At 39.7% G+C, this 12,123-nt stretch overlaps 1 protein-coding gene across 4 annotated transcripts in view; it reads right to left on the bottom strand.

The window, feature by feature from the left end:
* The window catches only part of IFT81 (intraflagellar transport 81), a 96,111-nt gene that overhangs the window by 65,499 nt on the left and 18,489 nt on the right, over positions 1-12,123 (bottom strand). For 3 of the 4 annotated variants that reach the window (XM_030821363.1, XM_030821364.1, XM_030821365.1), the window contains exons 9-10: positions 11,934-12,097; positions 8,431-8,526 (exon numbers count right to left, since the gene is read on the bottom strand). In XM_030821363.1, the coding sequence (XP_030677223.1) occupies positions 8,431-8,526; positions 11,934-12,097 (260 nt within the window). The remainder of the gene's footprint in view (positions 1-8,430; positions 8,527-11,933; positions 12,098-12,123) is intronic. The other variant, XM_030821366.1, reaches the window with a different exon arrangement.

Genomic DNA, 12,123 nt, shown 5'->3' with positions numbered 1-12,123 from the left:
CACAAAAGACAGTAAAGCAGGAAATGATGAGCAAAAAAGCTATAATGCATATAGAAAGCAAATAGCAAAATGACAGAAGTTGCTGTTTATCAGTAATTACTTTAAATATAAATAGATTGACTAAATTAAAAGACAGTGATTGGCAGAATGGATAAAAAACATGTGATCCAGGCTGGGCGCGGTGGCTCACGCCTGTAATCCCAGAACTTTGGGAGGCCGAAGTCGGCAGATCACCTGAGGTCAGGAGTTCAAGACCAGCCTGGTCAATATGGTGAAACCCCATCTCTACTGAAAATACAAAAAATTAGCAGGGCGTGGTGGCAAGTGCCTGCAATCCCAGCTACTCGGGAGGCTGAGGCAGGAGAATCGCTTGAACTAGGGAGGTGGAGGTTGCAGTGAACTGAGATCACGCCATTGTACTCCAGCCTGGGCAACAGGAGCGAAACTCCGTCTCAAAAAAACCCTCCAAGAAACCACATGATCTAAGTAATGCTGTCTACAGGAGACTCGTTTTAGATCCAAAGACATAACTAAACTGAAAGTGAAAGGATGGAAAAAGATGTACCATTCAAATAGTAAACAAAAGACAACAGGGTGACTATATTAATAACAGATGAAATAACTTTAAATTTTCAAAGAGTACAAGAGACAAAGAAGGACATTATTAATAAAAGGTTCAATACAGCAAGATTATAAGCAATTACAAACATTTTCACATCTAATGACAGACCATCAAAATATATGAAGCAAAAACTGACAGAATTGAACACAGAAAAAGACAATTGTATAATAATAGTTTGAGACTTCAACATTCAGTCTCAATAACAGATAGAACAAACAGAATATAAGTTAGAAAATACAGGACTTATACAACAAAATAAACCAACTAGATTTAGCAGACATGTAGAAAACTGAGACATATAGAGGCTGAGATCTTGCCACTGCACTCCAGCCTGGGTGACGGAGTGAGACTGTGTCCAAAAAAAAAAAAGCTTCAATAGATTTTAAACGATAGATATCATACAGAGTATCTTACTTGACTACAACAGGATGAAGTTAGAAATCATTAACAGAAATAAAACTGGTAAATTCACAAATTAGTGGAAAATAAAAATACATTTTTTTCTTTTTTTTTTTTTTTTTTTTTTTTTTTTTTTTTTTTTTTTTTTTTTTTTTTTTTTTTTTTGTGAGACAGAGTCTTGCTCTGTCACCCAGGCTGTAATGCAGAGGCACGATCTTGGCTCACTGCAACCTCTACCTCCCAGGTTCGATTTTTCCATCTCAGCCTCCCGAGTAGCTGGGATTACAGACATGCACCATCATGCCTGGCTAATTTTTGTGCTTTTAACAGAGACAGGTTTCACCATGTTGGCCAGGCTGGTCTTGAACTCCTGGCCTCATGTGATCTGCCTGCCTCAGCCTCCCAAAGTGTTGGGATTACAGGCATGAGTCATCACACCCGGCCAAAAATATATATATATATATTTTTTGAGATAGTGTCTCACACTGTTGCCTGGGCTGGAGTGCAATGGCATGATCTCGGCTCATTGCAAGCTCTGTAATCCTAGCACTTTGGGAGGCCAAGGCGGCTGTATCATGAGGTCAGGAGTTCAAGACCAGACTGGCCAAGATGGTGAAACACCATCTCTACTAAAAATACAGAAAAATTAGCTAAGGGTGGTGGCAGGCACCTGTAATCTCAGCTACTTGGGAGGCTGAGGCAGAGAACTGCTTGATCCCAGGAGGCAGAGGTTGCAGTGAGCTGAGATCACGCCACTGCACTCCAGCCTAGGTGACAGAGCGAGACTTTGTCTAAAAAAAAAAATCTCCCAACAAAGAAAAGCCCTGGATCTGATGGCCTCACTGGTGAATTCCACCCAACACTTAAATTAACGAATACCAGGCTGGGCGTGGTGGCTCATGCCTGTAATCCCAGCACTTTGGGAGGCCGAGGCAGATGGATCACCTGAGGTCGGGAGTTCAAGACCACCCTGACCTTTAGTAGAGACATGGAGAAACAATGTGTCTACTAAAAATAAAAAATTAGCTGGCATGGTGGTGCATGCCTGTAATCCCAGCTACTCGGGAGGCTGAGGCAGGAGAATCACTTGAACTCGGGAGGCGGAGGTTGCGGTGAGCCAAGATCACGCCATTGCACTCCAGCCTGGGCAACAAGAGCGAAACTTCGTCTCAAAAATAAAAAAGTAAAAAATAACAAACACCAAATCCTTCTCAAACTTTTACAATAAGTTGAAGAGTAGCATAACTTCCTAACTCATTCTCTGAGGCCAGTATTACTGTTAGGGAACAGCATAAGACTGTTAGAAGGAAACATAGGGCAAATGTTTCACGACACTGGATTTAGCGATGATTTATTGGATATGACACCGAAAGCACAGGCAACAAAAGAAAAAATTAGACAAATTGGACTTCATGAGAATTTAAAATTTTTGTACATCAAAAGACACTGTCAACAGAGTAAAAAGGCAACACACAGAATGGGAGAAAGTATTTGCAAATCATGTATCTGATAAGGGATTAACATCCCGAATAAGCCAGGCATGGTGGATGATGCTTGTAATCCCAGTACTTTGGGAAGTCCAGGTGGGAGGATCTCTTGAAGGGATTGCAGACCAGACTGGGCACTGTAGGAAGATCCCATCTCTACAAAAAATTAGCCAGGTGCAGTGGCAGGTGCCAGTAGTCTCAGCTACTTGGGAGGCTGAGGAGGGAGAATCACTTGGGCCCAGGAGTTCAAGGCTGCAGTGAGCTATGATGACACACTCCAGCCTGGGCAACAGAGTGAGACCCTATCTCTAAGAAAAAAAAATCCAGAATATACAGAGAACTCCTAAAACCCAACAACAAAAATCCAAACAACCTAATTCAAAAATGGGGTTAATATCCAAAATATATAAGGAACTCAACTCAATATCAAAAAAAACAGATAACCTGATTAAACAATGGGCAAAGAACCTAAAGAGACATTTGTTAAAGACATACAAATGGCCAATGGGTATGCGAAAAAATGCTCAGCATCCCTAATCATCAAGGAAATGTAAATTTAAAAATGAGCTATCACCTCACAACTGTTAGAATGGCTATTATCAAAATGACACAAGATAACAAGTGGTGGTGAAGATGTGAAGAAAAGGGAACTCTGGTACCTTGTGGATGGGAATGTAAATTAGTATAGCCATTATAGAAAACAGTATGGAGGTTCCTCAAAAATTAAAAATAGAACTAGCATATAATCCAGCAATCCCATTAGTGTGTATGTGTCCAAGGGAAATAAAAATCAGTATATTGAAGAGATATCTGCATTTATGTGGTCATTGCAGCATTAATTTCAACAGTCAACATACGGAATCAACCCACATATCCATCAGTGAATGAATAGATAAAGAAAATGTGTATATGCATAATGGAATACTATTCAGCCTTAAAAAAGAAGGAAATCCTGTCATTTACAACAACATGGATGAGCCCAAAGGACACTATGTTAAATGAAATAAGCCAGGCACAGAAAGACAAATAGTGCACGATCTCACTCGTATGTGGAATCTTAAAAATCTGAACTCATGGAAGCAGAAGAGTAGAATGGTGGTTATCAGGGGATTAGGGAGGTATACAGATTGAAAAGATACTGGTCAAAGGATATAAAATTTCAGTTGGAGGAATAAATTCAAGAGATCTTTGTATAATATCATAATTATAGTTAATCTCTCTTAACACTTGAAAATTGTTAAGAGGATAGATGTTAAGTGTTCTTACCACAAAAAAATAAGTATGTGAGGTAATGCATATGTTTATTAGTTTGATTTAGCCATTCCATGATGTATACATATTTCAAAACATCATGTTGTATACCATAAATATAAACAATTTGTATTTGCCAATTTAGAAAATAATTTTAAAATCCCACATATCCACACAAAAACTTGTATAAGAATGTTCATAGTAGCATTACTCATAATAGCCAAAAAGTGAAAACAACCTAAATGTCCATCAACCAATGAATGGATAAACAAAACATGATGTAGCTATACAATGGAGTATTAGTCAGCAATTAAAAAGGAATGATGTACTGATATATATACTACAACATGGATGGACTTTAAAAATGTTACGCTAAGTGAAAGAAGCCAATGACAAGGAATAACATATTAAAATATTCCATTTATATGAAATGTGCATGACAGGCAAATCTATAGAGACTGATTTTGTCTCAAATCAGTTGAAATTGGGGGTTTAGGGGAGAAACGGAAAGTGGGTGCTAATGGGTTTGGGATTTCTTTTAGGGGTGATAAAATTGTTCTAAAATTGATTGTGGTGATGGTTGCACAAACTCTATAAATACACTAAAATACCACTGAAGTGTACACTTTAAATGGGTGAATTATATGGTATGTGAATTATATCTCAATCAAGGTATTTTTAAAAAGGAACAAAATTTTTTCTACTATGGAATGATCGCCAGCATATATTGTTAAGAAGAAAAAATGCAAGAAGAGTGTGTTTAATATGTTCTTCTTTCCCTAAGAAGTGAGATATGAGTATATACGTCTCTATAATATTTCTAATGGAATAATAAAGTGTGAAATTTAAAAAATACCTATGTGGGAAGGAAAGAATAGGGTGGAAGAACAGGGATAGATGCTAGAAACTTATTTGACTATATGCCCCAAAGACAAAATGAACTAAAAACCAATTTTCAGTAGTAATCATATTCTTGATAGTATTACTGGTACCTTTATTCTGAGACTGTTCTGTGTAAAATGTGGATTATTATACAAAAGATAAATTTATGTTGGTTCCGCTGGACAAAAGCAAATTATGAATTAAATTATGTTGATGCTACTAAGAACCAAGATTTTCAACGTGGGATAAGGAAAAAGATGTGAGATTGATGAGACTAAGTAAAACCAAGTAGTCCTGAATCTGAACTGGAAGGATTAGTATGCACTGATGGTGCACTTTATGAAAAAGAAAGAGAAAGAAATACCTCCTAGCCTGGTCCACTGAAAAGACCTAAAAACAATGGCTACCTAAAAACATGGCCGGGTGCAGTGGCTCACACCTGTAATTCCAGCACTTTGGGAGGCCGAGGCAGGTGTATCACTTGAGGTCAGGAGTTCAAGACCAGCCTGACCAACATGGTGAAACCCTGTCTCTACTAAAAATACAAAATGAGCCGGACGTGGTGGCATGTGCCTGTAATCCCAGCTACTTGGGAAGCTGAGGCAGGAGAATCGCTTGAACCCAGGAGGCAGAGGTTGTAGTGAGCCAAGATCGCGCCATTGCACTCCAGGCTGGGTGACAAAGCGAGACTCTGTCTCAAAGTAAAAAGAAAAGTGAAGAAAACAAACAAACAAAAAATCAACAAGAACTCCTAACACCCAGACTGTGGTTTTGATACAAAAGTGAGGCAGGGAAGTGCTGGGGTAGAGGAGGGCATGGTCCCCGGTGAGGGCTCCACCCCCAGGTCTGTCCCCATGGACCTAGGTGAGGACAGGCACTCCTGCCTTCATGCCCAAATGTTGCATTTCCCGAGACCACCCTGGTCTGCCATGCCCCCATCCTGTGCCTATAAAAAGCCCCGAGACCCTAGGAGGCAGACACACAAGTGGCTGGACATCAAGAGGAGCAGATCGGCTGAAGAAGACACAAGTGGCTTGACACCTAGAGACACCGACAGGCACCAGCAGGCCACTGACTGACCTAGGCCATTGACTGGCAGAATGACGTGGAGTCAGGATGGGGCAGTGGGAGAAGAGTCAGGGTGGTCGAAGAAGAGTCAGGCCACTCAGCGGCCTGACTCCAAGGGAAAACCATCTCCCTTCAGGCTCCCCTATCTGCTGAAAGCTACTTCCACTCGATAAAACCTTACACACCCATTCTCCAAGCCCACATGTGATCTGATTCTTCTGGTACACCAAGACAAGAACCCCAGGATACAGAAAGCCCTCTGTCCTTGTGATAAGGTAGGGGTCTAATTGAGCTGACTAACACAAGCCACCTATGGATGGCTAAACTAAAAGAGCACACTGTAACACATGCCCACTGGGGCTTCAGCTGTAAACATTCACCCCTAGACACTGCTGTGGGGACAGAGCCCCACAACCTGCCTGTCTATACGCTCCTCTAGAGGTTTGAGCAGTGGGGCACTGAAGAAGCGAGCCACTCCCCCGTCGCATGCCCTGTGATGGGGACAAGCGAACTTTCCCCGTTTCAGTTTCTAAATACCATTTCCTGCTAAAACAAATCAGGTTCATAGAAGAAAGTCTAATTCCAGGTCTAGAGTAGGAAATGTAAATGATGAGCCTAGAAATGTCTTAAATAATGCAGAAAGCAAGGAAATTATCAAAGACCACTAGAATCTGAAAAGAAGTCAAAAGTTAACTTGAAAAGCCTCCCATTAGCCAAAACTGGGACAATTTGAGCATCATTAAGGATACTGTTTAAAACTTATATGATAATATCTAGGATTCATAATGAGATTAAATAAAAAACAACAAAAAATAGCCCTAATTGATCACTTCACTGTTGGAGGATGCAAATGAGTTAGAGGAAACAAATTCATTATGAAAACTGGTAAATAATGATAAAAACCAAGCATATACTCTGCCTATCCTATATGAACTATAACTCAGGATAACCAAATAGTTGATGAGAGGTTTTCTCTTTATAAAAGTAGTCCAGGGCCGGGCACGGTGGCTCACACCTGTAATCCCAGCACTTTGGGAGGCCAAGGCGGGTGGATCATGAGGTCAGGAGTTCAAGACCAGCCTGGCCAAGATGGTGAAACCCTGTCTCTACTAAATATACAAAAATTAGCCAGTCATGGTGGTGGGCACCTGTAATCCCAGCTACTCAGGAGGATGAGGCAGGGAATTGCTTGAACCTGGGAGGCGGAGGTTGCAGTGAGCCGAGACCACTGCACTCCAGCCTGGGTGACAGCGAGACTCCATCTCAAAAAAAAAAAGTAGTCCAGCTAATAAATGAAGAAGGAATCAAAATATGAACATTTTATAATTTATAATAAAATTAATGGATAGGCAATGAGCAATGATAGTAAGTGGCTGCTCATGTCACAATAAGAGACAGCCAAGCATTATCACTTCCAAACGAAAGTATGTAATACCACCTAGAAAGTTTTCTTGCCAAAAAAAATCAAACCAGAATCTGTTCAAGCTCCTAGTTCTAATTTATAGGAAATACAGGCAACAAATGAACATGGTAAAACAATACCATAGGGTTGCAATCAGTAAAATACAAACTGTTGGAAATATCATGGGAAAAATGAACCAGTTTTGTCAACACATATATTGCCAAAAATCACTAAATAGATAAATCGATGAGAACATATGGATTAAAAGAGACAAACTTTCTAGGACAGATAGGTGACAGCAAAAAAAAAAAAAAAAAAAAAACAGAAAAAAAACTTATCAGCCAAATGCTGATATGAATCCCATATGGATCTTAATTGAAAAAGAGAGAGACGAGGAAATGTCACTGATTTCCTGGCTGACTGAATATTTTCTGATATTAAGGAATTATTAAAATTTTCAGATGTAGTACGTTGTGGTTAAGTTAAAAAGCCTTTATCTTTTAGATATATGTTCTGAAACATTTATAGATGAAATGATATGATGAAGTCTAAGATATGCTTCAAAATAATACAGTTGGGGTTGGTAGTATAAAGGAAACAAGAATGGCCATGAGCCCTGTAGCTCAGGGACACATGTGGGTTTATTGAACAATTTGCCTCTACCTTTGTAATTGATTGAAATTTTCCGTTATAAAGGTTTTAAAAAATTCTAATGTCCTTAAATAATGCTTTGTTATGTAGCTTCGTATTTTCTGAGGTTTTAGAATGCTCTTCACGCTAAAATTCTCCTGCCTGGGTTCTTTTCAGATAAGCCATGGCCTTTATTTGAATCTTTTATAGAAATATAAACAAGATAAGTACCCTCAAAAACTAAGTGACAATTTAGTTGTGGATAAAATAATAAATGCTTTAGCACTAAAATTTAATTTATTCTACACTTGCAAACTAACTTTAAACTTGAAAAAGCATACTGTTATTAACTCACTAAAAATTATAAATATTTTTATTTATACCACCTAAGGTAAGTTTTCATTTTAAAAATAAATTCCACAGTCACAGATACAAACACAAATAGCTCTATTACCACAGTTTGTACATGCTAAGGAAACTAAGCATTATTAGGGGTATCATAATTTCAAACTTGAATAAGCATCTTTTGTGGCTTTTCCACTAATTCTTTGATATACTCTGGAGATTAGCAGTGACAGAACAACATTTATTCTCTACTTCCTTCTCACTTTAAGATTATCGATAACACAGCCAGTGGTTTACAAATATGCTTACAGATCTAAATATGTGAGCCAAAAGAATGTTCTTACCTGTTGCCTATACAGTAAGAGTTTGCCTTCAATGGGCTCATTTCTCATCATTTTCTTTTCAACCAACTGGTTAATTTCTGTGTTTATTTCATTTATCTAAAATAGCATGAAAGCAAAAAAAAAAAGTTAAAACTTTTCCTATAAGTACACAAACTAAGTGACGTCTGGCCAAACCAGCTTTGAATTTATGGTTCTTTTTTTTTTTTTTTTTTTTTTAGAGACAAGGTCTCAGTTTCACCTAATTTTTTTTTTTAAGAGATGGGGTCTTGATATGTTGCCCAGACTGATTTTGAATTCCTGGGCTCAAGTGATCCTCCCACCTCGGCCTCCCAAAGTGCTGGGATTACAGAGGTGAGCCACGGCACCCATCCAGAATTTACAGTTCTTAAGTCTCTGATGGGCAAAACAGTTCCATTAATGTTATGGGGAGCTTGTTATGATTACTTTTAGAAACAATTTACATTTCATGATATATAGTTACACAGTTTGATTACTTACATAGATTTAATCATCTATGTCTAAATTATCCTAAAGTATTTTACATGAAATATTTATACATTACCACCAAGATGCTTTCTAAAAATCTGAAGTTATCCCCTCACCTAGGTTGTGACTTCAAGTCACTGCAAGTGATAAAGCAAATGTGAACAAACATGCACCAGGGATTTATTATAAGGATTCATGAACCCAGCTGAGAGTTGACAGAGATAACACCCTTCCTGTGCTAGTAATCTGTGATTCTTTGATAGCTGTCATTTATCCTAATCATTAATCTAAATCTTTCCAAAATGTAATAAAACTGAATAAATCTGACAGAAGCATATAGTTCCTCAACAAATCAAAACAAAAACCATGGTTTTCAGTGTATCCATCCTTTGAAAGATTAGAGTTCTCTCTAACCCTAACCCTAATTCTGTGACATTAAATTTTAGTCAGATTAGGCCGGGCACGGTGGCTCATGCCTGTAATTGAAGCACTTTGGGAGGCTGAGGCAGGTGGATCATCTGAGGTCAGGAGGTCAAGACCAGCCTGGCCAACATGGTGAAACCCCGTCTCTACTAAAAATACAAAAAATTAGCTGGGCTTGGTGGCATGCACCTGTAGTCCTGGCTACTCCGGGGGCTGAGGCAGGAGAATCACTTGAACCCAGCAGGTGGAGGTTGCAGTGAGCCGAGATCGCACCACTGGACTCCAGCCTGGGTGACAGAGTGAGACTCCATCTCAAAAACAAAACAAAACAAAACAAAATTTTAGCCAGATCTGACTTGGACATTTAATTTTTCTAAGTAAATTAAAAGAATAAAACAGTCAGGCCTGGGCACGGTGGCTCACGCCTGTAATCCCAGCACTTTGGGAGGCTGAGGTGGGTGGATCACAAGGTCAGGAGTTAGAGACTAGCCTGGCCAACACAGTGAAACCCCGTCTCTACTAAAAATACAAAAATTAGCTGGGCGTGGTCGTGGGTGCCTATAATTCCAGCTACTCGGGAGGCTGAGGCAGAATCCACTCGAATCCAGGAGGTGGAGGTTGCAGTGAGCCCGGATCGCACCACTGTACTCCAGCCTGGGCAACAGAGCTACACTCCATCTCAAAAAAAAAAACAAAAAAACAAAAAAAACAGTCAGAATTATGTATTTAATTGTAGTGGCTATTAACCACATAGTAAGCACACTAAAGAATTAGCAAGTCAAAACATTTCAATTAGGCTGAGTGCAATGGCCCACACCTGTAATCCCTGCACTTTGGGAGACTCAGACGGACGGAGGCAGGCAGATCTCTTGAATCTGGGAGGTCAAGACCATGCTGGGCAACATGGCCAGACCCTGTCTGTACAAAAAATTCAAAAATTGGCCAGAACTGGTGGCACGCACCTTGTAGTCCCAGCTGCTTGGGAAGCTGAGGTGGGAGGATCACTTGAGCCTGGGAGATGGAGGCTGCAGTGAGCTGTGATCATGTCACTGAACTCCAGCCTAGGCGACAGTGTGAGACTCCATGTCAAAAAAAAAAAAAAAAAAAAATTAGACAGGCATAGTGGCATGTGCCTGTAATCCCAGCTAGTCAAGAGACTGAGGCAGAAGAATCACTTGAACCCAGGAGGTGAAGGTTGCAGTGAGCCGAGATTGTGCCACTGCACTCCAGCCTGGGCCACAGAGCAAGTTCCGTCAAAAAAAAAAAAAAAAAAAAAGGCACTGCACCTGACCTAGCGTTTTAATTCTAGGGAACAAAAATGGTATAATCAGGCCAAGCACAGTGGCTCACACCTGTAATCCCAGCACTTTGGGAGGCTGAGGTGGGCAGATCACCTGAGGTCAGGAGTTCGAGACCAGCCTGGACAAATGGCAAAACTCCCATCTCTACTAAAAATAAAAAAATTGGCCAGGCATGGTGGCACATATCTGTAGTCCCAGCTACTTGGGAGGCTACTTGGGAGGCTGAGGCAGGAGAATGGCTTGAACCTGGGAGGCAGAGGTTGCAGGGAACTGAGATCTCACCACTGCACTCCAGCCTAGGCAACAGAGCAAGACTCCATCTCAAAAAACAAAACAAGGCCTGGTGTGGTGGCTCACGCCTGTAATCCCAGCACTTCGGGAGGCAGAGATGGGTGGATCACAAGGTCAGGAGGTCGAGACCAGCATGACCAACATGGTGAAACCCTGTCTCTACTACAAATACAAAAATTAGCCAGGCGTGGTGGCGCTTGCCTGTAATCCCAGCTACTCAGGAGGCTGAGGCAGGAGAATCGCTTGAACTCGGGAAACGGAGGTTGCAGTGATCCAAGATCACGCCACTGCACTCCAGCCTGGGCAACAGAACAAGACTCCGTCTCAAAAAAAACAAAAAACAAACAAACAAAAAACAAACAAACAAAAAACAAAAAATTAGCCAGGCATGGTGGCTTGTGCCTGTAATCCCAGCTAGTTGGGAGGCTGAGGCTGGAGAATCACTTGAACCCAGGAGGCAGAGGTTACAGTTAGCTGAGATTGTGCCACTGTACTCTAGCCTGGGCAACAGAGCAAGTACTATCTCAAAAAAAAAACCTGGTATAACCTGATACCAGCTTTCAATAAGCATCACAACATTTAGTAATTCCAAGGCAGGTGTACAAGGTTAATAAAAATATTAGCTTTAAATATAAAATTTGCTATAATATTTTGCTTGGAAATAAAAATTAATGACAATTAAAATATTTTTAAATTTCCCATCTAAATGCTTATATTAAGAAGACATAAAGCCACTGGTTAATTCATATGCATTAATTTACATATTTAAGTTACTTCATTTGCCAATCAATTGGCTATGTTTTCATAACATCATGTGCATTAAGTAATAGCATAACATTCTATAATTCCTCATAAAGGACAATTCCTCATAAGAGTTGTCAACTCTTAGCACAGGTTAATTTAAGAGTCAATAGTGGGATACTACAGAAAGCAGTTCACATAATTTTATAGGGCTGGGGATCAGATAAAATTGAGAGCTATAAAAAGATGATTCTCACTTACTTTAGATTCAAGTTCAAGAAGATCAGAATGGCCCATAGCTGGCTCTGAAACTACTTTTTGTAAAAAATGTAATTCCTTTTTCTTATTTTCTAATTCTTTAGGAAATTTTTCAGTTACCATATATAAATTAAATTTTATCTCCTCCTCTAGCCTCTTCATTAAACCTTTAAAAATAAAATAAATAAATATT

The sequence above is a fragment of the Nomascus leucogenys genome, chromosome 10 (assembly GCF_006542625.1).
Source record: "Nomascus leucogenys isolate Asia chromosome 10, Asia_NLE_v1, whole genome shotgun sequence".
Lineage (NCBI taxonomy): Eukaryota > Metazoa > Chordata > Mammalia > Primates > Hylobatidae > Nomascus > Nomascus leucogenys.
Note: the sequence above shows the minus strand (reverse complement) of the source record. Positions and strands in the feature narration are given on the sequence as shown.